The sequence below is a fragment of the Phascolarctos cinereus genome, unplaced genomic scaffold (assembly GCF_003287225.1).
Source record: "Phascolarctos cinereus isolate Bilbo 61053 unplaced genomic scaffold, phaCin_HiC Scaffold_725;HRSCAF=1366, whole genome shotgun sequence".
Classification (NCBI taxonomy): domain Eukaryota; kingdom Metazoa; phylum Chordata; class Mammalia; order Diprotodontia; family Phascolarctidae; genus Phascolarctos; species Phascolarctos cinereus.
The window spans coordinates 414590-440979 of NW_027556097.1; the positions used below are offsets into that span (position 1 = coordinate 414590).

Genomic DNA, 26390 nt, shown 5'->3' on the forward strand with positions numbered 1-26390 from the left:
GCTTCTTGCCTCCCAATCTTTTTACAACTAATATTTATTGACTGTTTAGTATGTGAACAGTATTGCTGTAGTTGTTTAAGAGGATACTAAGAATGATAACACTTTCTATTCTATAAACTCTGGCTTATATCTGCCATCCCTTATAACTTCAGGTTTTATAGTACATTTGGTTCTACATGTATGCTAATCAGAATTGGGCATTAATGATGTGGAAGTAACAAGACTGAATTTGCTGTGCTTCATTTAATTTTATCAAATAGATACAACCTCTGAAATGAACATATTGCAATAAATTCTAGACTTTGTTTCTTTGAGAAACATCACACATTACTTCATTTTGATGTTTTGGCAGATTTTAAATCATGCAATTGAACCTTTTAAAAGTCATTTGTATTGGTTTAACTTGATAATCTTTTTTATTATTTTTATACAGTGGGATGCCATCACTGAAATGGATGAACATAATCGACCCATTCACACTTACCAGGTATGCAATGTAATGGAACCAAACCAAAACAACTGGCTTCGTACAAACTGGATTTCCCGAGATGCAGCCCAGAAAATCTATGTGGAAATGAAGTTTACTCTGAGAGATTGCAACAGTATTCCCGGGGTTTTGGGAACTTGTAAAGAAACTTTTAATCTCTTCTACATGGAATCTGATGAGTCCCATGGAGTTAAATTCAGGCCAAGCCAATATACTAAAATTGATACTATTGCTGCTGATGAGAGTTTTACCCAGATGGATTTGGGTGACCGCATCCTTAAGCTCAACACTGAAGTTCGTGAGGTGGGACCAATAAACAGGAAAGGATTTTTTCTTGCTTTTCAGGACATTGGAGCATGCATTGCTCTGGTTTCTGTCCATGTTTTCTACAAAAAGTGCCCTTTCACTGTCCGTAACCTGGCTATGTTTCCTGATACTATTCCAAGGGTTGATTCTTCCTCTTTGGTGGAAGTTCGGGGTTCCTGTGTTAAGAGTGCTGAAGAGCGGGATACTCCAAAGTTATATTGTGGAACTGATGGAGATTGGCTAGTTCCTCTGGGACATTGTATCTGCAGTGTAGGATATGAGGAAATAGATGGTTCCTGCCATGGTAAGGAAGGAATATCAATTTACATTGCATTTAATACATGATGCATTTGCAGGTCAGATATGCGGTGCACTTATTTGGCAAAGAATTAATGTTAGATTAGCATTCTTAATAGCATGAGTTTTATAAGGAACTCACAAATTCTAGTTGATGTGAAACAGCTATCTTTCTCTACTGCCCCCCCAACTTCCCTAAAAAGTATGGAAGTTAGGTGTACATTTTATAAAATACAAAATTTTTCTCTGGGTCAATTTGTAAAATTATATATTGACAATATGAATATTTCAGTAGTATCTGGTCCTTTTTTAAGTAATGTTATGAGAAGATTGCAACTGGAAACTTATGAAAGAAATTCTCAGATGGTATGAATGGTTACAAATAGCATCTAATGGTATTTCAATTATTAGGAAGTAAATTTCAGTACATTCAATTAAATTATATATATTAAAATTAAGTATGTAAAATTAAATGCAGATTAAGTTCTTTTTTTAACTTAATTTAGTATTTATTTTTGGTCTTGTAAAATTGATGGTTGAATATTGACCTGTGTAGTGTCCAATTTTTATTTTTGCTACTACCACTTTTGATGAAATTTTGGAAAAAAAAATCCTTCTGATTTTGATGGCAGTGATGTGCATATCAACTAATTATCAGGAAACGGTCAGATTTTCCCAGTTTGTTTATGGAGCTTAATATTTTTCTTCATACATTCAGTTATAAGGTGATTGTACAGGTAATTTCCAAGTAGGAACATTTTTATTTTCATTTTGGGATCTAATAATACCCAATTTTATTAAAATTTCAATAGAATACATAGTAACTTTTTTGTAGATCTCTTGAATATTGTTATTTGTGTATTTATTTTTGTTTTGAGGATTAATTATAAAATAGTACAGCAGTCAATATAAAAAGTATTAAAAGGACTTCTTTCTCAACAGTTGTAAAATATTTGCATTTTGCTTTCTTACTCTGTTTAATTATATTTTCTTAGCAGTGAATAGAAGAGTGAAGGTATCATTTAATTATAATTTAATTATATAATATATAGTGTTCCTATATGACATGCCTATTTTGAAACACAAAAAAATACAAAGAACTCATATTTTCCTCATTTGCTTTGTTTCAAAATGTATTCATTTCTAAAATTTCAATCTTGTTTGTCAAATATCTTACTGTAATTATTGCGGCACTAAAGAAAATGTATGAACTACATTGCTACAAAGAGCACACTAATTAGTGTGTAGGCTGTCTTCTTTCATTAGGATTCAGTTTATTATTAGTACTAAAGCTAATTCACAGCAGATTCAAGAAGGGCTTTGGATGATGTACTACTAAAACTTCCTATTCATTACTCCCCTGCTAGAATGTAAGCTCCTTCATGGTACACACTGTCTTCCTTTTTTATCTATATTCCAGGGGAGCTTGATGTTGCAGTGAATAGAGTGGGCCCGGAGTCAAAAAGATATGAGTTCATACCCAGCCTCTGACACTTACCAGCTATATGAACCTGAGCAAATCATTTAACCTAAATCTGCTTCAGTTTCCTCAACTATGAAATGGGCATAATAATAGCACTTAACTCCCAAGATTGTTGTGAGGATCAAATGAGATGATATTTGCAAAATGTTTAGCATAGAGCCTGCACCATAATAGGTCCTTAAGAAATGCGTGTGTTTTTGTTTTATTTTGTTTTGTTTTTGTTTGGTTTTATTTTCTCGATGCATAATAGTGCTTTGCCAATATGCCAACATAATACAAGTTCATTGATTGTTTAATTGAAGTAGTAAGTTCAATCTTCTTTCAGTTCTTGTGCTAATTTATTTTTTAACAATTTTATTCAATTCAACCAACACTTTTAAAATACCAGAAATATTTTTTGTTCTGTTCAGTCATGTTCAGTTGTGTCCAACTCTTCATGACTCCATTTAGGGTTTTCTGGGCAAAGATATTGGAGTGGTTTGCCATTTATTTCTCCAGCTCATTTGCAAATGAGGAAAGATGAGGTAAACAGGGTTAAGTGTATTGCCATGGTCACACATCTACAAGCCAGATTTTAAATCAGGGGAAAGAGTCTTCCTGACTCTAGGCCCAGCACTCTATTTACTGTATCATTTAGCTGCCCTTGCATAACAGTATTAGACCCAGGTATTAGACGCTAGTCAGATACTAGGGATTCAATTATTTTTAAAAAGAACATTTAGATAGATAGATCTAGATAGTTCTATCCATTACAAGGCTTAATTTTTCAAAACAATCTCTTTCTATTTAATTATAATCACTTTTATTTTCTCTGACCATCTCTTTCTAATATTTAATTTTCTACTTCTCTATTATAATCATTACTTGTTCACATCTTCACATAAAACATAATGCTGACCATTAATACAATAGAAAAAAAGAAGAAATGATGAAACAATTCATTAGGGGATTTTTAAGCTGAAGGGATCTGACTATTGCTGACATCCTACTTGTCTATCTTTCTTGGTATTCACACTATGGAATGGTTCAACAAGCTATTATTAAGATACTAATCAGAACAATTGAAACAGATAAATTATGAAAAAAGTTATTCTTCAGCTTCAAGTGAATAACAAAGTCACCAGAGTTGCCTTCAGGCATGTTTAAGATTGTAATATAACCATCATTCCAATTGGCTTCAAATTTCAAAAAAAAGTTTAATGGTAACATATTGGTTCCTGGAAACAACAGGGAGAGCTTCACTAAAAATAAATTATTTGGATTGGGAAAGAACTATTGATTGAAGGGGGTTGCTGAGAACTACAAATATTCAAGGAATGAGAGGTGCCATTGACATAGTATTGTTACTATTCTTTCTATTTAGGCTTCATTATAGTAGGAAGAACTAAGTTTAAATAAAGCCTCAGACATTTACTAATTGTGTGATACTAGGCAAGTCACTTATCTTCTGCTTCCTTTAGTCTCCTCATCTGTAAAATTGGGATAATATCATCCCTGTCTTACAGAGTTGTTTTAAGAACCAAATGAACAATATTTGTAAAGTGCTAAACACAATGCTTGGCACATGGTAAGTCCTATATAAACATTACATCACTTCCTGCCTTCACTATAGACATACCAAAGGAATGAAAGGGAAGAGGTCACATGTAAGACTTCATCTATCACAATTAGGAACAGAGAGATGAGCTTCCCACCACCTTCCTTCAGAAGGAGAGTTTTATCTTCATACATACCTGCTCTGGGCAGAACACTTTTTTCTTTGTTAAAAAAAGTTAAATGAGATAAGAATTCTGTCACCATGATCTTATGAGGGGAAATGACATTCGTGTAATTATAATAAAATTATCATGTTGTCAATATAAAGGACTATATGAGATCAGAGGTGGAAGAGAACTATGCCTGATTTGTACTAGGGAGATAAGAGAATATTTCAGAAAGGAGATGTGGTTTGGAATTAGCCTTTAATGATGGGTAGAATTTCAAAAGGCAGGATATGGTGAACAGGGTGCAGAACATTTCTCGCATGGGAAAGAATGTAAGTAAAGTTAAAGGGAGAGAATTAGCTTGGCTAGAGCACAGAATACATGAAAGGAAGTAGTGTGAAATAATCCTGGAAAAGGAGGATGGTGCAAGATTGTGAAGGACCTTAAATATCAGTTTAATCATTATTTATGAGTGATGGGGAACCACTGCAGGATTTTGAACTGGATGACAAAATCAAATCTGCACATTAAAAAGACTAATCTGGGAGCTTGGTAAAGAACGCTTTAAAGAGGAAAGAGTGGGGACAGGAAGAACAATTAGTATATTATTACAACAGACTGGTCCAGTAGTAATGAGGATGGCAGTGGGTATAGAGAGAAGAGGATGAGTGAAGAAAGGTAACAAAAGTTTACAAAAGTAGAAAAAAAATAGAATTAAAAAACTGATTTTATCTGGGAAATATTATACTAACTTTTCAAACATAGCTGAAAGAGTATACTATGTTTCTCTTAATAGAAATAGGGAGGTCAGAAGGGAAAGCAAGTTTGATTTGGAAGGAAAAGGCTGAGTTGGAAATATAATGGTTTTGGACTTGGGAATGCTGACCTCGAGGTACCAAAAAGAAATCTATGTAAAGATGGCTTGTAAATAGTTTGAGATTTTGATCTGAAGCTTAGGAGTAAGGTCAGAGAGTTTAAGATACAGCTTTGGGATTTATCTGCATAGAGATAGCATTTGAAGACATGGAGTGAATGAAATCACTAAGGGAGAGACTGTAATAGACAATAATATCAAGGACAGAACCTTGTAGAAATGCAAAAATTAAAGACTATGGGAAGGCAAAATGGAACCAGATATAGGATAGCACTAACAGAAAATGAATGATTAAAGGAGTATCAGGAAGTCAAGGGATGTATAATGATTCTGAAGACAAAGGAAAAGAGTTATAAAAGAAAAATAGAATCATAAAGTTGTAGTTCTAAAGGGAATATAGAGATCATGTCTTCATACCATAGTAGAAAACCTGGGTCAATTCCCTTTTTCTCAGCCATTTTTTTCAGTCATGTCTGAGTCTGTTACTGATTTGGAATTTTCTTGGTAAAAATGCTGGAGTGGTTTGTCATTTCTTTCTCCAGCTCCTTTTGCAGATGAGGAAAGATGAGGAAAATGGGGTTAAGTGACAGGCATAAGGTCACACAGCTCATAAGTTCAGAAGAATTTGAGGTCAGGTTTGAGCTTAGGTCTCCTGACTATGGTGCAACACTCTGTGCACTGCACTCTGTCTACTGGTCAATTCACTAGATTTCAGCTTTTTCACCTGTAAAGAAAAGATCATCTCTAAAGTCCCTTCCTCTTCTAAAATTCCACATCTCATTCTCTTAACCACCCTGAATTAATTACCATAATTACTATAAGCAATTGCAATAGCTAGAGCACAGGGTCTGGAGTCAAGATCTTAGTTCAAATACAGCTTCAGACACTTAATCCTGGGCAAAGTCACTTAACCTCTGTTTGCCTCAGTTTCATCATTTTAAAATGAGAATTATATAGCACCTACTTCCCTGAATTGATCTGAGGATTAAATGAGATAATAATTGTAAAGCACTTAGTACAGTGCCTGACATATATAAAATGTTAGCTCTTATCATTAACTCTTATTATCTTATGAATGAGGATAATAATACCAACAGACATTCAGTAACTTACCCAAAGCCATGCAGTTGGCTAGCAACAACAGAAGAAGCAATTTAACATATTGATCCATCCCCTTATACTGAACAGATAGACACTAAGACAGTCCCTGATATTTTTTCCTTTCACCACTTTGGCTGGAGAGCCGAATGACCCAGCTTGATAGGGTTCTTGTATTATATATAACCGCTGTTTCCACAGAAGGGCTTTGGTAATGACAGAAGCAAAATTGTCTACAACTCCTCTCATATTATGATACCCTTTACCTAGAAATGCAGATTCTAGATGGCAAAGCATAATCAATAATGACTCATACTATATAGTCATAATCCAAAGATTTCACATTTATTTTGTGTGTAAAGTGGTGATGTGACAAATTAGTTGAGGAAGGTGTGCTCAGGAAACTTAACTGTATTCTTAGAAATTTTGAGAAGCATTAATTTAAATATGCTAAGATATATTAATTTTATTAATGAAATGGAATATGATTGTGTTTTGTTACTCAATTTTATACCAATGATGTAAATCTTATAATAATGTGCCTATAGCATTTTAATCCCTAAAATGTCTTCCTAAATGCTTGTGTTTGCAATTTCTCTAATTGCATATCATTTGTTAATCCAGGTAGAAATCATTTATTTTCTATTTCAGCATGTTTTGGGGGCAACCCAATATTTATTGTGAACTAAAAGAGAGGAGTAATCTTAAATTATGGCTTTGTTTCCCCAAGGTTTAACCAGCCAAAACCCCAAACCTATTATTCTCAACTAGCCATTATATAGTGCAGAGATGTTAAGATACCAAATGAAAATAAAGCATATAGTCGAGTGCATTTTATTCCTGGTTCCAATCTTAGTCTTTTTCTCATCACTATTTCCACTCTGTTTAATAGGTAAAAAAGTCATACTGGCACATTTTTGTGGTTGTAGATTGAAATATTTTTTCCTTTAATTGTCTTACTTTATCCTATTACATGTTGAACTTTCCCAAAGGATTAAAATTTTAAAAATTATTTTTGAAGCATTCATTTGCATAGGACAATGTTTCATTTATTGTATCTAAAATATTATAACAGTGGAGGAAGTTGGAAACACTTAACTTGAAAAACTGAATGTAATTTTTGTTCCATTGTATGTGTTCTGAAGTGATTTGAATTAGTAATAAGCCCCTGTTGGGCATTATTTGAGGGCAAATCACTTTAAGATAGTGGCATTGTTATTTAATGTTATCCATCAATGTTTGGAATTTTAATCCTTCTGAGAAGCAGGAAATGTTAGCACAATTTTGCAATTATGATACTCTTAAGTAATATGTAACATTGTTTAAGTATATAGCAATACTTTGGCTTTGAAAATAACAACACTGAAACATTGAGACTGATTGAAATTCTTCCTTCATCCCAGAAAATGTCTTTTCATAGTACTATTTTGAAACTGAAGCAAGACAGCTGTGACAAATTTCAGACCCTTACATTATTGTTCATACAAGTAAATGGGATGCACAGGGTTTTCAGTGACATAACTATTGGTTTGATGCAATCTGACATTTAATAGCTCAAGACACAAGGGTGTAATTCCCCGACTCAAAAAAGCCCCTGAGAGATGACTGTTAAATTTTCAGAATGATCATTTAAACCTCTGAAATTAGAAAATGTTATAAATCAGAGCTGGATTTGTGGTTTGGTGATGTTCTAAACTTAAGAAAGTGACTAAGAAAGTGTTAATAATGCAAATTAAACTTAAAAGTGCATCCTGCCTATGTGTTTTCCCCTTCTGGAAAACCAGTAGTTAAACATTTACCAGTGAACCCCTGCAAGAAAGTAGGCTTCGATGTAGGTTGTGGTTCAGTTTTTTTAGTTGTATCCAACTTTCTGTGACTACATTTGGCACCTTCTTGGCAAAGATACCAAAATGGTTTGCCATTTCTTTCTCCAGCTCTTTTTACAGATGAGTAAAGAGGCAAATAGGAGTAAGTGACTTGCCCAGGGTCACACAGCTAGTTAGTATCTGAGGCCAGATTTGAACTCATGAAGCTGTCTTCCTGACTCCAGGCTCAGCACTATACCTTTGTGCCACCTAGATGCTCCTTTGATGTAAGACTTGGGTTCAAGTCTTGCCTCTGAGGTAATACAGACTACATGACTCCAGGAAAGTCTTTTAGCTTTTCAGTGACCTCAGGCAACTCTTTCCCTTAAAGACTAGTTGAAAATTAGGATAGTAGTATTTCCATACTGGAAGCTCCTTACATTGATAGAATTACAAAGTAGGAACCCACTCACCTCAAAAAAAAAAAGAAAGAAATTGAGGGTGTGTGTGTGTGTGTGTGTGTGTGTGTGTGTGTGTGTGTGTGTGTGAGAGAGAGAGAGAGAGAGAGAGAGAGAGAGAGAGAGAGAATTGTTTATATATAAAATATTATAGCATTTAAAATAAATAAAGGGGAAATGAGTAGTAACATCATAAGATAAAGAAAAAAGAAACTCATTTGTGTCTTTATAAACCCAGCATGTTGTACAGTGCCTAGCACAAAATGTTCATTTGTTAAATGTTTGGTTAGCAGTTGATTGGTAACTGGAAGGGACTTTGGAGGCCATCTAATCCAACTTTGTCACTGTACAGATAAGGACCTGGAGGTCTAGGTTACTTAGATATCTCACCCAAGGGAAGACAGGCAGAAAGCATCAGGGGTGGAATTTGAGCTCCATTCCTTTCTTTCCAGAATCATTGTTCTTTCCATTGTGTTTCTCTACATCAGAAAGCCTCAAAAGAAGGAAATGAACAACATAAATGTAATAACTAAAGTAGAATTATAAGATTAAAAAAAGAAATAAAGAAAAATCCCTTATGAAATTATATGATGTAACTTGCATATTTAAGACTGATACTCCCCATCCTCACCCACAGTCGAATCTGGTAAGCTATATACAAATAACAAGCAAGTTCACAAACCTTTGTTTCAGGACCCCTTTATACAGTCCCCTTTCTGTTTCTCCCAAGGCATAGTGATTGTCAATCTGAACACCTTCATAATGCATACCCCACAAGAAACAGACATTAATTCTGCTGAAATGGCAAGCAAAAGAAGAGAGAAACATTATTGTTGCTGTCTGCTCTTCATTTTCTAAGAGGAACTGTGATATCATTGGGTGACATCTTGACCGATGTATGAAGTGGATTTAAGGGGGGCAGAATCACATAGTAATAGAGGAATGAGGGAGGAGACAAAAGTGAGGAGACAAGAGTAACACGATGAGAATAAGGACAAAAGCCAGAAAAAACCTACAGAGAATATAAAAAAAAGTTATGAAAGAAAAAAGTCCAAAAGCCCAAAGGGGGTTGAGTATAATATAAGCTCCCCAGGAAATAAATCAACAACATGACTCATAGAGAAAAAAAAATGAGCAAAAATCACTCCTCTCAATATATTGAATAAAAATTGTAACATAACAATAATAAAGATAATAAGAGCAGCTAACATTTCTATAGTGGTTTCTATATGCCACACCCTGTGCTAAACACTTTAAAATTATTGTTTCACTGAGATTCATTACCTGTGAGGTATATGCTATTATTGTCTTCATTTTATAAGCAAGAAAACTGAGGTAAAGAAGTTAAGTGACTTGCCCAAGATTACACTGACACATTGTTTTTTTTTTCCTTTTGTTATTTTGCATTTGTTTCAATATTTGTTTATAATGTTTTTATTGTGAACTTAAATTTTAGTATTTAAGTCTAAAATTTAAAAAACAAAATGAAAAAAGTTAAAAACATTATGCTGAGCAAAAACAGTACAGTTCTAAAAAAGAAACAATTCAGAAAAATATTTTGACCAATAACTCTAATGTAGTTATGCTGTATACAATATATGTAGTAATTGATTTTAAAAAATGAGAAAATGCACAATTTCCCAGTAGATAAGTGAAAAAGGAAAGGAAAATCTTATTTTAAATGAAGAAATGCAAAGTATGAAGACTGTTCCAAATTAATTTAAAAATGTAAATTGAAACATTTTTAGATTTTAATTAACATTTCTTAAATTGACAAAAATAACAAAAGAAGATAATCATAAATATTGGAGGGACTGTTAAAAGGAAGGTAAGCAGTTAATGCACTTTTGGTACCTATGAAATCTCATTGTGGAAAAATTGTAATTATACATTCATTTGTAATAGTACAATAGTATTCTATTATACCTATATATGACAATCTCTTAACTTTTAAAGTCCTATACACTCTTAACCCAATCTATCAGTTTTGTTGACAATCACTCCCCTTTCTACATTCTGCAATCCAGCTAAACTAATTTACTCTCCATTCTTCCCATTTCATACTCCATCTCCTATCTTCATACCTTTTCATTAGCTGTCTCACATGTCTGGAGTGCAATCTTTCATTACCTGTGTCTCATACAGTCTCTTTCTTTAAGATTCAACTTAATCACTGTCATTTTAATGAAGTTTTTCCTGACCACTCCCATGTAAAATTTCCTCCCTCCTAAACCACCTTGCATTTAATTAGTTCATATTTATTTGTATTTATTCACTTTACATCTATGCTACATATTTTTTTATATTTACTTGTATTTCCCCTTAGCTTATAAGCTTTTTGTGAGTAGAGAATGTTTCATTCATTGTACTTATATTCCCAGTGCCCAACTTCATTTTGCACATAACACAAATACTGACATATATCCACCCAAAATATATAACTAAAACATTTAAAAATACTTATTTACCTAAAGGGCTTGCTTAATTATTATCCCAATTTTTGCAGGACTGGAGTGGATTACTATAGTATGATGTAGAAAAGCCTTGAAGCAGTATTTTATGTTGCTAATGATGCAAAATTTTCAAGACAAAATGAATTCGACTTAATATTCTCAGAAACACAATAAAAATGCATTGTAACACAACTTGTTATTCTATGGCAGGACTTTAGTGGGGGCTGGGGTATATATTCATACATTCCAGAGTATATACTTTACCTTCATTAAAGTCCTACTCCTCTTCCTCCTCATGGCTTGCATATGACACCAGATTTTCAAAAGCTATGTCAGCAGAATACAAGCTTTGACAGGTCTTGCCAGTCTGGAAAGGCTTCAAACACAGGTTAGCAATAGATTCTGTGTTGTTGTTTCTTTATCCAAGGACCAATCCAGCTACCTTTGGAGAGGCTTATAACCAAAAAATTGGTCAATAGGTAATGATTTTTTCCCCAGTCACAGCAATTCAATAAGACACTGTATTAGGATCTATGAGAACATATTCATACCAATGGAATCACCAATACTTGAAGAATTTATGCAGAGGCTCTAAGGCAGTTCACATTCTTTAGAACACAATACCTACAGATAAAAAAAAAAACCAATATGGCACAGCCTAAAGTATATTTGTTAGTTCTCTTCTATGTTGTTGTTCATCCTTCATCCTCAAAGAGGACCATCCAGTTTTATAAAGAGTTATCATTGTGTAAACAAATCTAGCAGCTGGGATATGGAGACAGTTTTAGTCCTATAGTATGATTGTAGGTGTTGGATTTTAGATTTCTCATTCTAAACATTGTTCATTGTTGGATGGTAAGATGAAGTACTAAAGAAATTTTTTGTTTGTTTGTTTCCCAATGACAGAATCCTTACCTGATCTTGAGTGGGGGGATGAGAAAGTGGAAAAGGAAGGGTGAAAAACATAGAGATGGGGGTATAAAGAGATTGCAACTCTAAGAATCTTTTTTGAAATTAAAATCTCTTTTGTTTCTAAAGTTTCTAACGCTTGTGAGGATGTAGAATTTTTTTTTTAAAATAGTAACAGCCTATAATTTTTAATGGAGATTAACAATATATTAATTTTCAAGGGTGATTCAATACAGAAAGGCAATGGAATAGTAGTATTAAAAGCACAAAAGGGGCCTATGTTAAATTCCTAGCTAAATGATCTCCTGAGTCCTTTACAGCTAATGAAAGTACATACACATACAACTAAACTTACATATATGTGTGTGTGTGTGTATACACATACACATATATGCCTTTAAAAAGTACTAGGAACCTATGTGTGTGTGTGTGTTCCTAGTAGCTTTTCTTTGAAGCATCACAATACTAGGAAAAAAATACCAGGAACCATTATATATAATATATGCCAAATTATATATAATATTTTAATATATGTTACATATATATCATATACCTATACACACATATGTATGTTCCTAGTACTTTTATTTTATAGCATCACACAATAGTTTCTTTATGAAATCTTAGGGAAAAACATATATATGAATATATATGAGGAAACATATGTGTATACATGTATATATATATATATATATATATAAACACATACATACACACATATACATGTGTGAATGTGTGTGTGCATAGTTTTTAATACTTTAAAAAATATCACAGAATAGTTCCAACTATGAATGGACAATCTTTTGTATAAAAATTCTGGATAATGATAATTGTTAACATAATTGCCAAAAGGGAGTACTTCTTAAAGCCAGAATAATACAATGGCTTGCAGATAGTAAGCGTCAGGGGAAGTATTTTTACCCAGTGCTCCACTGCATGTTTCACCTCCTAGAGACTCAGTTTCCTGATTAGTAAAATGAAGAGATTGGACTAGATGGTGTCTGACCTGCTAGATCTATGATTCTATTTATAAAATAAAATATTCCAATACTCATCAAGACTTTGGACCCAATACTGCAACTATGTATTTTAAGAGAGAGTGGATCTATAAATTAAGGATACAACATGACTGAAAGTTCTAAAATGCAATGGTCACGAATTTAGATGGATGGCAATTTCCAATTGTCATGCTGCTATACAAAGATTATCATCATGCAATGAAATATACAGTATCAACAATTCAAAGGAACTTTTGGAGCACAAGGACAATCTCTGCTTTATCTTCAACCATGTACCAAAAAACAGTAAAAACAAACAAACAAAAAAAAAACAAGATTTGTTCACGTTGCCTGACAGTATCACAAGTGACTTTCTCAAGAAAGATGCAAACAACTCTTCTGCTGGGCACAGATAAATATCAATTTCCTGAGAAAGAAAACTATAAATTGATCTGTAAATGTACACACACACACACATTCACAGAGTGGTCTCATTTTTTTAATATTTTTTATTAATTTTAGTTTTCAATAATCACTTCCATGTGCTTTTGAGTTTTAAACTTTTTCACCTCCCTCTCCACCTCCTTTCCCAAGACAGTGTGAAATCTGATATGGGCTCTACACATACATTCCTATTAAACATATTTTCACATTAGTCATGTTATAAGGAAGAACTGGAACCAATAGAAGGAACCACAAGAAACAAGAAGCAAAACAAAACAGAATGTAAAAAAAAAGAACAAATAGTATGCTTCGATCTGCAATCAACCTCTATAATTCTTTCTTTGGATGTTGATAGCATTTTCCATCATGAGCCTTTTGGAGTTGTCTTAGATCCTTGTATTGCTGAGAAGAGCCAAGTCTATGGAAGTTAGTTATTGGACAATGTGGCTGTTACTATGTACAATGTTCTGGTTCTGCTCACTTCACTCAACATTAGTCCATATGAGTCTTTCCACGTTTTTCTGAAGTCCACCTTGCTCATCATTTCTTATAACACAATAGTATTGCATTCATATAGCACAACTTGTTCAGCCATTCTCCAATTGATGGGCATCCCCTCAATTTCCAATTCTTTGCCACCACAGAAAGAGCTACTATAAATATTTTTTGTACATATGGGTCCTTTTCCCATTTGCATGATCTCTTTGGGATATAGCCCTAGAAGTTCTATTTATTGGGTCAATAAATGCATACTTTTATAGCCATTTGGGATTAGTTTCATAGTTATTTTATCTCAATTCCAGTTCTAAAAGCAATTACAATCAGATTTAGAAAAAAATTTAAATTGCATTAAATTTCTGAAACTTATTTTGGAGGGCAGTGGAGGTAATCACTACAATCATTCCAAAGGTCATTATGTCATTTAATTAGGCTCCTTCTGAGTCAAAAAGCATGGCTGTTAAAAACAAGAACCTACAAGTAGATTCTAGCATTTCATTTCTCAAGAACCGAGCTCCTTTTACGTATGTGTATGTATAATACATGGTGAAAACAACAACAATAATAAAGAGGTACTTGAGTTCTAGGAATTTTTTTTAATGTTTTTATAACTTTCATTATCATTGCTTTCTTTTATAATTCTATGCATTTTATTTCATGCATTTAAAAGCATTATTCTGAGAAGGGTTAATTAAACTTAATGAAGTCTACTTCACTTTATAACAAAGACATCCATGATAAAAAAGAAAACAAAAATTAGGAGCCTCTCCTTTAATGATTTCCCACTGACTATTGACTTAAAGTCCTTATCCTGAAATTCAAGGCCACAGATAGCCTCACTCTATATTGCCTTCACAACCTCATCTCCTTCTATTATTTTATATGCACCCTATGCTTTGTCCAGACTAAACTATTTGCTTTTCCTGAAGTATATTGTGTGCTCTTCAGCTGCTATGTATTCACTCTCATCCAGGAGTACCCTTCTTTGTTTTTCCTCTCTGCTTCTTTAAATTATACCTATACTTACCTTCATTTGATACTTTTTTTAAGGCAATTGGGGTTAAGTGACTTACCCAAGGGTCACACAGCTAGTAAATGTCAAGTATTTGGTTTGAGGTCCTCCTAACTTCAGAGCAGATGCTCTATCCACTGTGCCACCTAGCTGCCTGGCTTTATGTGATACTTAACCATAGCTTCCTCCTCTAAACACATGTAGCACTTTGTACTTCTCTTAATACATTCCATATTTTATTATTGTATTTCTGTATTCATCTTAGCTCCATGAAATGTTTGTGTCCAAATAACAGACTTTTTCAGGGCAAGGTGTATTTTTAACTCACTATGCATATATATGGATATGGATGTATATATGTTATATATTTATGCATGTTTTCATATACCTATATATGCACGTATTTACAGTACAAGGTAAGTTTGTATATATGAATACATCCTATATATTAAGGTATATCATATATAATGTATATGTGTACATTCTGATAAATGTATTCAGCTTTTTATATAGAAATGATGCTCTCAAATTTGTAACATTTTAAATTATATTTTAAAATCCAGAAAGTGCAATATATAAAGTTAAATGCAGATTGTAATGTGAAATCTATGTTAATACATCATAAAATAGTGTACGCATGCTTAAAGATGTATTTTGAAATCATATACTAACATTTCTTATTATATTACTTTTGGAAAGACCTTATCATAAATTTCTAATAAATTTCATTGTTAATATTTGCTGATCTTATAAGCTTTTTAAGCTATTTGTAATCATCAAAAATAGAGTTGCTGATTAGTTTGTGATTTCAAAACCTCTGAAATTTTAATTAGGAAAAATGAAATTTTTCACAGTCAATCACCCTTGCATCAGCTTTTTGTCAGTGATAAAAAATCATTATATGAAATGTATAGTTACCAAATAGATCACAGCCTTCCTAAATGAAAATAGATTTAATTGCACCAATATCTACTTCATTTGAAGTAGCCAAGAGTTACCAGCCCTTGATACTATCAGCAAACTGAGAAAGTTTGCTGGGAAACCAGTCTCTCCAATAAGGGCCTCATTTCTAAAATATATAGAGAATTAAGACAAATTTATAAGAACACAAGCCATTCCCCAATTGATAAATGGTCAAAGGATATGAACAGACAGTTCTCAGATGAAGAAATTAAAGTCATCTATAGTCATATAAAAAAATGCTCCAAAGCATTATTGATTAGAGAAATGCAAATCAAAACAACTCTGAGGTACCACATCACACCTATCAGATTGGCCAACATGACAAAACGGGAAAATGATAAATGTTGGAGAAGATGTGGGAAAATTGGAACACTAATACATTGTTGGTAGAGTTTTGAAATGATCCAACCAATTTGGAGAACAATTTGGAACTATGCCCAAAGGGCTACAATGTGCATACCCTTTGACCCAGCAATAACACTTCTAGGGCTATATCCCAAAGATATCATACAAATGGGAAAAGGACCCACATTTACAAAAATATTCATAGCAGCTCTTTTTGTGGCAGCAAAGAATTGGAAATTGAGAAGATGCCCATCAACTGGGGAATGGCTGAACAAGTTGTGGTATATGAATGTAATGGAATATTATTGTGCTATAGGAAATGATAAACAGGCTGACTTCAGAAAAACCTGGAAAGACTTGTATGGTCTGATGTTGAGTGAAGTTAGCAGAACCAACAGAACATTGTTCACAATAGTAGGTACGTTGTGCGATGACTAATATTGATAACCTTAACCGTTCTAAGACATCTCCAAAGGCCTTGTGATGGAAAATGCCATCCACATCCAAAGAGAGAACTTGAATTGCTATTTTTTTCTCTTCTGTTGAGTTTTGTTTCCTCTTTCTGATGGTTCCTCCTATTGGTTTCAATTTTTACTGACAACATCACTAATGTGAAAATATGTTTAATAAGAATGTAAATGTATAGCCTATATCAGATTTTGTGCCATCTTGAGGGGGGTGGTGGGGGAGAAAGGTAGAGAAAATTTTAAACTCAAAAGTTTATGGAAGTGATTATTGATAAGTCAAAACAAATTATTAAAAACAATTTTAAAAATAGTTACCAGTCTTAAAAAATTTTTCAGATCTTGATATTGAACAACAATGTCTTCTACATCCATGAAATTATGAATAAAGCAACAATTTCTACCTTAATCAACATGTTTTATCATCCTTTATTCACTAAATCTTAAAATGTCAATAGCTCCCATAGTTGCTCAAAAACTCTAATACGTACAGTATGTGGTAAAATAAAATTAGTTTCCCACCCTTTAAGGGTTCTCACATTGCTAATTACATAAGGCTTAGGGAATATAAAAGTTTTTTTTAATTGGTTTTGTTTTGATTTCTGTGCTTTTTGCTATACATGTCTCTAATATACCCAATGATTTTAAACTAGCTTGATACATGTAGGTATACACCCATATAAATATAAATAGGTATATCTTTGTATATGTGTTAGTGTTGGGTGTGGAAAAGAGGGAATCATTATTTAGAAGAGAATTGGTGAGTACTCTAGAGTGAGATAGTTGTGATCAATGAGGGAATTTACATAAAAAGGTTTGCACACATTAAAGCACTATATAAATGTTAGCTATTATTATTGTACCCAATTAGCCCTTCTGTTGTGGTTGTCAGGTTTTTGTTCCACTGAATGATTTCTTTTACACTGAACGCTTTCTGCTGTTATTTGGTATTTTTGGTACTTTGTAACAAGCAATGGAAAAGATAAATGGATTGCAGAAATACAACACTATGCAGTGTTATCAATTATCATTTATTCTTTCCTGTGCTATTATGTAACCATTGTATAATGCTACCTGTACCACAGATACTGACAGAACTGAAAGAGGTCCTTTGCCATTGGTCATTTGCCAAGGCTATCAATCCAAAGCAGCAGGGATGGAAGTTGTGGCAGAAGGGTATGGAAAGGGAGTATTCCAGAATAATTTGTCAAGTAATGTAGCAAGGGACCTTGAAAAGCACAAAAAATCAGCTGAAATTTCAGTGGAGATAGCATAGATTTAGGGATAGTTTGTTTCTGACTTCAAGGTTTTTTAAAATTTAATTAAGAGAAAATATTGATAAAGAGACTATGTCTTACTCCATATACATTATTCAACTTTAGGAAGCCTCCATCTCTCTACTGAGAGGGAAGATACATATTTTTATTATGTTTTCCCTGGTACCTTGTTTGATTTTTTTTCATTATCTATAGTAACTTTCTATTGGCAATCTGTTCATCTGAATTTGTAGTTATTTTGTATTCCCTCTCTATTAATTTCATTCTGCATGTACCTATGAATTCTTTACATTTAACATTTCTTATCACACAATCATATTTAATCACATTCACATAATGTAGAGTTTCATTCTTTTAGCTATTCCTTAATCAATGAATATCAGCTTTGTTCCTATTTCTTCACTATCCCCCTAAAGAATACAGTTGTAAATATTTTGGTATATTTTATACCTTTATTTCTTTTTTTTATTTCTGTCATGGGATCAGAAGATACAATTTAGTCACTTGTTTTTAACAATTACAAATTGAAATCTAGAATAGCTGGACCATCAAACAACTCCAAAAATGGTGATTCAATGTGCTTACCTCCACAATACCTCCACCATTGACTATTTTGATCTTTTTTCTCATTTTTGTCTATTCAAATAATATAAGATAGAAACTAAAATATGTTTTTCTTTGCCTTTGTCTTTGCTATTTTTAATTGGAGAATATTTTCATGCTATATTCTGATGTTTGAAATTATTCCAGTGATAATTATCTATATTCTCTGAGTACACATGTATTGAGGAATGATTATTAATGTCATATAGTTGTGCCAATTCACTAGATATTTTATATACCAGATTTTGCCAGCAATATTTGAGGGAAATAATTATCTTCTAATTCTGTCTCATTTTTTCAGAATTTTGTTTAATTTTATGAAGTCAAAATTATCTATTACATATTTCTTACATAAAATTATATATATATACATATATATATATGTTTTGTATGCAGATGTATATATACAGTGTTTTGTATTTTCTGTTCTTGATTTGTATAAGACTCTCCCTAGTTATAGTTGAGAAAAGCAGCCAATTTCGTGCTGTTTTCTTTCTTCTAGTATGACCTTTTATAATCAAGTATTTTATCCATTTTGACCTTAATGTGGAAGGTCTTCTCACAGTTTCTACGAAACCACTTTTCAATTTCCTTAGCTCTTTTTTTTTTCAAAAAGAGGGCACTTTCATCAGTAATTTATTTTCTAGGATTTATTAAACACTGGTATGCTGTGCTCTTTTGCTTTGGTTTCTTGCTTTTCTGTTGTATTTCATTGATTTAATTTCACTTTTTAAAACAACTATCACAAGAGTAGATTAATGATTTTTGATATAGAATGTAGTTTAAACACTGGTGATACTATGCTTCCTTGGTGCATAGTTTTTTTTTCCTTATTACTATCCCTGAGATTCTAGGCCTTTTTTTCTTCCATTATTCTTCCTATTATTACTGTTTTGTCTATTTCTATAAAAATGTATAGAACTAAATCTGTGCATTAACTTTGTCAGTATTTTAGTTTTTATTGAATGTTAATGGTTCTTAACTATAGCTTCAATTATTTTGTTTCAAATAATTATTTCAATAGATGGGGGAGCCTTTGACAAAATACAGTACTCATTTGTGCTGAAAACTCTAGAAATATAGGCAAGGAAAGGTACTTGATTGATAGGCTTAAAAACATATAATTGATGCATTTTCCATTGAATTGTGTACAATGGAAATATGATGGAAATGTACAATGCCTGTCACACAGTAGATCTTTAATAAATACTTGTTGATTGACTAGAAACTTTCATAGCTCAAAAAGAGGTAAAACAAGTATGCTCCTTCAGTCTGTATTATTTGAAATCTAGAAATTCTATCTAGCCTTATCTAGAAATTATAGTTATAACAATAAGATAAGAAATGCAAACATCAGCAAAGGTGAGATAATAGTATCCCTATTTGGTGATGAAATGATGATCAAAAAAGCCCAGAGAATCAATGAAGAAATTAGTTGAAATAATCTTTATTATGAGGTGTCCAGATACTAAATAAATTCATAAAAATCATCACAATGCCAATAATGTAATAACAAAAACTAGGAAAATGAGATTAATAAAAGAAAAAACTATTAAAAATAACTGTGACTTCTGAACTATCTGGAGTTTATTACCCAAGATTCACACTGGATTTATATAATTACAAAATGATTCTGACTTTTCACAGACATGCTCTAAGATCAGCTTTTCACTTGTTATGCTATGCTATGTATGACCAGTCTGGTCTTATTTGGTAGTCAGCACCAGCGCAAGTAATGTCAATCAAGTACTCAGTCTTACATATCATGCATGTCCCTGAACATCAGGTAGTGCTTTGTATCAGCCGCCAACTTCTAGCCCTTCTCCTTGGTGTTCTCTGAGTTAGCCTTGCTCTTTTCTGTATGGTGTCACTTTTTCTTGTTAATTTGGGCATTGATGTGGACAACCCAAATTAGATCATGACCTGACTCCTCCCCATTAAGATGAATTCCTTCATTCTATTCCTTATCCAAGTCTGTTTCCCTTAAAGTTATTACACAGAACCATTTATGACTCTTTTCTAGTGAGACCATTAAAAAACACTAAAAGCAAGAAAGATCAGTCCCCATGTTCCCCATCTTCATAGGGTTCCTTCAGTCCTTGCATCATTTCCCCAGAACATGCAGTCCCAAAAAGTGACAGCTTGATTTTGTCTACTTGCTCTCAACATCTTTTCGTTCATTTTTTCACTCATAGAAAAACTTGCCCAGTGACTCATCAGTATTCACATGTCATAGGATAATAGATTTAGAATTGGAAGAAACAAGGATACTTGCAGTTAGAAACTGTAACAAAGCAAAAAGTTATAATTTATTAATCACTAATGAAGCCCATGCTACCTTATTCCTCAAAAGTCATCTTATTTCAGATGCTGAAGAAATAGCCTTACCCTAACTTTTAAATTATAAATGGTTTAGTGCCCAAGTTTTTGAAATAAATAATTTCCATATGTCCATTTCTTTTTAATTTTTACTTAATCCTCACTCCCAAGGAGTATGTTTAACCTGAGACATGATTCTTGATAGTAGAACCATAACTAAGGAAGAATCACCAAAGATTACACCAGTGTATTGAAATTGAGAGTAAAAAGTTTATATCAGGTAAACTTCTTGGCCTTCATGTCCTTCCTCACCAGTTTCCTCAGAAATACTCTCATGGTTTACCAGGGTCTCTCTCCACCAATAAATCAGGTATGATGTAGTCACTGTGCCTCTCCCGCTTCCCAAGAAGTCATTCCCCATGAGGCTGATGTTGGGGTCTATCCTTAATTCAGGATTGGTTTGAGGGCACCTTTAATGCCACTTTGCCCTAGGAACCACTACGCCACTCACTTGTACTAGTTACTAAAATTTTTCATTAGAATTTTGCTTGATAATAATGCTTTATTCACATGAGATTTCGTTCAAGCTTCTAGTTAATATTTATAAGTAATATTGGTTCTATTTATAACTCCATATTTGTGTGTGGATTTGAGAACAGAGGTGCCTAGTACAAGAATACTTCTTACCACAGCCACCAATGCTGCAGCATTGCATAGTTTTATTGTTCATTTGTTAATAGCCTAAACACGTAATTTTACTAATATGAGGAAATCTTAGCAAGGAGACTCTGTCCACTGTAGCAGACTCTTCTATAACTTAGTCTTAGAGAGTTGCCCAGACTATTGAGAGTAAAAGCAACCTCCCTATGATGACAGAACTAGCTGGTGTCAAAGGCAGGGCTTCAACACAGGGCCTCTTACATGTGTGTGTGTGTGTGTGTGTATGTAGCCATTATACAATGCTGCCTTATGGTTATGGCATAAGTTTAATGAAAAATGTAGTCATTTTTGGCTTAGTTTTAAATGGAGACAACCCACTTGAAATGAGGAATGATTAATTCTTACTTAACACAGCTAATACGGCATTGTAACACAGTGAAAAAAGTTTTGGTCTTGGAGTCTATGGAACTGGGATTAAACTCTGGTTTCTTGAAATTTTAGGCAAGTGAGTAAGCATACCTAAGACTACCTATTTAACAGCATTGTTGTGAGTAAAATATTTTAATTTTAAAGTTCTCTATAAATGTGAGTTGCTTCCATTTTTTTAACATTAAGCTAGTACTAACTTTTTGTTTTTGTTTTTACATCACCTTCATTTTTGACTATATTTATCTCTCTTCCCCAATCAACAGCCCATGGTAACAAATATTGAGAGAGAGAGAGAGAGAGAGAGAGAGAGAGAGAGAGAGAGAGAGAGAGAGAGAGAGAGAGAGAATAAAGCAGTTCAGCAAAATAGACAAAAGTATCTGACACGGTGACTGAAACTGTTTGGATATTCAATTGTTCTTACCGTCATCTGTTTCCTTGCCTGTTTTACCAACCCTCCAAAATCACAAAGAAAGCTTAAGTGGAAATTGCCCTAAACAAAACCCCTAGGAATTGTAGTTCTTCCCTGTTTGAGAAAAGAGGAAAATAACAAAAATATCTTCTGACAGAATTTTTAAAAATCTGACAATTAAATAGAAGAAAAGACTACCTATTCCTGGTGTTAGTTTTTCAGTTCTCCTGCTACTGGAACAAGAGCCTTTAACAGAAGAGGAAAGACAACAGTCACACACCTCTTTGCCCTCTCTTTTTTATTTCCTTATAGTTCCTCAAAATTCTTGTTGTATCCTCTGCCTGAAAAAAATTTGTAATGCAATAAAAATTACATTCAATAATGAACAATAGCAAGATTAAAAATTAATTGGAATTTAAATAATCTAATCCTAAAAAAACAGTGGGTCAAAGAACAAATCAAAACAATTGATAATTTCATTAAAGAAAATAACAACAATGAGACAATTTATGGGTGCAGCTAAAGTTGTACTTAGGGGAACATTTATATATCTAATTGCTGGCAACAATAAAATAGAGAAAAGGCAGATCAATGAGTTGGGCATGCAACTAAAAAAAGAACTAGAAAACAAACAAATTAAAAATCCCACTTAAATACCAAACTGGTAATCCTGAAAAATCAAAGGAAAGATTGATAAAATTGAAAGAAAGAAAACCATTAAACTAATAAAACCGGAAGCTGGATTTACCAAAAAAAAAAAAACCAACAACAACAATATAATAGATAAACCATTGGTAAATTTGATTTAAAAAATAGAAAAAGAAAACCAAATTTCTAGCATCAACAATGAAAGGGGCAAATTCACTATCAATGAAGAGGAAATTAAGACAATTGTCAGGAGTTATTTTACCCAATTATATTATGATAGATTTGACAATCAAAATGAAATGGATTGCTATCTACAAAAAAATATAAATTACCCAGATTAACAGAAGAGGAAATAAAATACTCAAGTAACCCCATTTGAGAAAAAGAAATTGAACAAACCATCAATGATTTTTTAAGAAAAAGTCCCTAGGAACAGATGGATTTACAAGTGAATTCTAACAAATATTTAAAGAACAGTTAATACAAATACAATATAAACTATTTAGAAAAATAAGCAAAAAAGGAGTCCTAACAAATTCTTTTTATGGCACAAACATGAGACTGATACACAAACCAAGAAGAACCAAAACAGAAAAAGAAATTTGTAGACTAATTTCCCTAATGAATACTGATACAAAAAAACATATAACATTAGTGAAGAAATTACATTAGTATATCATAAGGATCATACACTATAACCAGGTGGGATTTATAGCAGGAATGCAGGCCTGGTTGAATGTTAGGAAAACCTTCAGCATGATTGACTACATCAATAACAAAACTAAAAGAATTCATATGATTACCACAATAGATGCAAAAAAAAAAAGCCTTTGACAAAATACATGACCCATGACCCTTAAAAACACTAGAGAACACAGGAATAAATGGAGTTTACCTTAAAATAAGTCACATTTATCAAAACTGTTAGCAATCTTTATATGTAATGGGGATAAGCAAAAAGCTATCCCAGTATGATTGGGGGTAAAGCAAAGATGTCCATTTTCACCTCTATTACTTAATATTATACTAGAAATACTAGCTATAGCAAAAAGAGCAGAGAAAATTGAAGGAATTAAAATAGGCAATAAGGAAACAAAACTATCACTTCACAGATGATATGATATTATGCTTCGAAAATCCTAGGGAATCACCTAAAAGACTACTTGAAATTATTAACAACTTTAGCAAAATTGCAGGATATAAAATATAACCAAATAAATCATCAGCATTTCTATATAATACCAACAAAGTTAAGCAACAAGAGATAGAAAGAGAAATTCCATTTTAAGTAATTGTAGGCAATATAAAATACATGGGAGTCTACTTGCCAGGAAAAACTCAGGAACTATATGAACACAACTAGAAAACACTTTTCACATGAATAAAATCAAAGCTAAACAATTTAAAGAAATATTAATTGCTCATGGGTATGCTAAGTCAATATAACAAAAAAGACAATTCTACCAAATTAATCTGAGTATTCTGTGCCATAACAATCAAATTAATAAAGAATTTTATAGAGCTAGAAAAATAATAACAAAATTCATCTGGAAGAGCAAAAGCTCAAGGATATCAAGAGAATTAATAAAAAAAATGTGGAAGAAGGTGGTCTAGCTATACCAGATCTCAAACTGTATTATGAAGTGGTGATTATCAAAGTAATCTGGTACTGGCTAACAAATAGAGTGGTGGGTCAGAGAAATAGATTAGGTACAAACTATATAATAGTACATGGCCATAGTAATTTAGTATATGATTAACCCAAAGATCCAAGAGTTTGGAACAAATCATCATTTGACAAAACTGCTGGGAAATCTGGTAAACAGGATGGCAAAAATTAGGTATAGACCAACATCTCACACCATTTACCAAGATAAGGTCAAAATGGGTATGTAATTTAGACATAAGGGAGGATACCATAAGCAAATTAGGAGAGTATGGAATAATTCATCTTTCAGATTTATGAATAAGGGAAAAGTTTATGACCAAAGAAGCTATAGAGAGAATCACAAAAATTGTAAACAGATAATTTTGGTTATATAGAATTTAAAAAGTTTTGCACAAACAAAACCAATGCATCCAAAATTATAAGGAAAGCAGAAAACTGAGGGAAATGTTTTCAACAAGTGTCTCTGAAAAAGGCTTCATTTCTCAAATATATAGAGAACCGAGTCAAATTTACAAAAACTTCAAATCATTCCCCAATTGATAGATGGTCAAAGGATACGATCAGGCAATTTTCAGATGAAGAAATCGAAGCTATTTATTGTCATATGAAAAAGGCTCTAAATCACTATTGATCAGAGAAATGGAAATTAAAATAACTCTGAGGTGCCATGTTATACCTATCGGAGTGGCTAATAGGACAAAAAAGAAAAAAAAATTCGGGTGTTGGAGTGAATGTGGGAAAATTGGGATACAAATGCATTGTTGGTGAAGTTCTGAACTGATCTCACCATTCTAGACAGCAATTTGGAACTATGCCTAAAGGGCTGTAAAACAGTGAACCTACAAAACCACTGCTATATCTATATCCCAAAGACATCCACAACAAAAAAAGGAAAAGGACTTATATGTACAAATTATTTATAGCAGCTCTTTTTGTGATGGCTAAGAATTGGAAATCAAAGGGATGACCATCAATTGGGGAATGGCTGAACAAGCTGTGGTATATGATTTCAATGGAATGTTATTGTACTATAAAAAGTGACAAGCAAGATGATTTCAGAAAAGCCTAGAAAAACTTACATGAACTGATGCATAGTGAAGTGGTCAAAACCAGGAAACTGTTGTACACAGTAGAAGCAATATTGTTTTCTGAAGAGCTGTGAATGATTTAGCTCTTATCAGCAATACAATGATCCAAGACAATATCGAAGGACTAAGGATGAAAGATACTATCTGCCTCCAGATAGTATCTGGTATTGATTGAATACAAACTGAAACATTCTATTTTCACTCTGTCTCTCATTTTTTCCCCTTTATTGGAGTCTTTTTTGCAAAATACTAATGAAATATTTTTACATAATTGAACATGTATAATGTGTATCTGATTGCTTCTGTCTCTGGGAGGAGCAAGGGAAGCATGGAATTTGGAAATCAAATATTTTGGGTTTTTTTTTAAAAGAAGGAATAATTGAGAAATCTCTAAAATGATAGTTTCAATACTTTATATTCAATAGAGAAATTTGTTCATTGAAGTGTTGGCAATAATGATTGACTTCAAATATATAGTTAACTACAGATATCTTGTGGCAAGAATTGAGATTGACATTAAGTTATACAATTGGGTTTTGCATCATCAAACTCACAACAAACTATTTTTTTAATATTATCTATTTATTTTTAAAAAATCAGTTCTACATTCACTCCCTCTCACCCCTCTCCCACCCATTGAGAAAATAAGCAATGTGATATCAGCTATATGTGTGAAATCATGCAAAATATA

The 26390-nt window shown here is 32.7% G+C and overlaps 1 protein-coding gene across 1 annotated transcript in view; it reads left to right on the forward strand.

Annotated features, from left to right (window-relative positions):
* EPHA6 (EPH receptor A6) overlaps positions 1–26390 on the forward strand; it is a 1178244-nt gene that overhangs the window by 275448 nt on the left and 876406 nt on the right. The window contains exon 3 of the mRNA XM_020977959.2: positions 434–1097. Coding sequence (XP_020833618.1) covers positions 434–1097 — 664 coding nt within the window. The remainder of the gene's footprint in view (positions 1–433; positions 1098–26390) is intronic.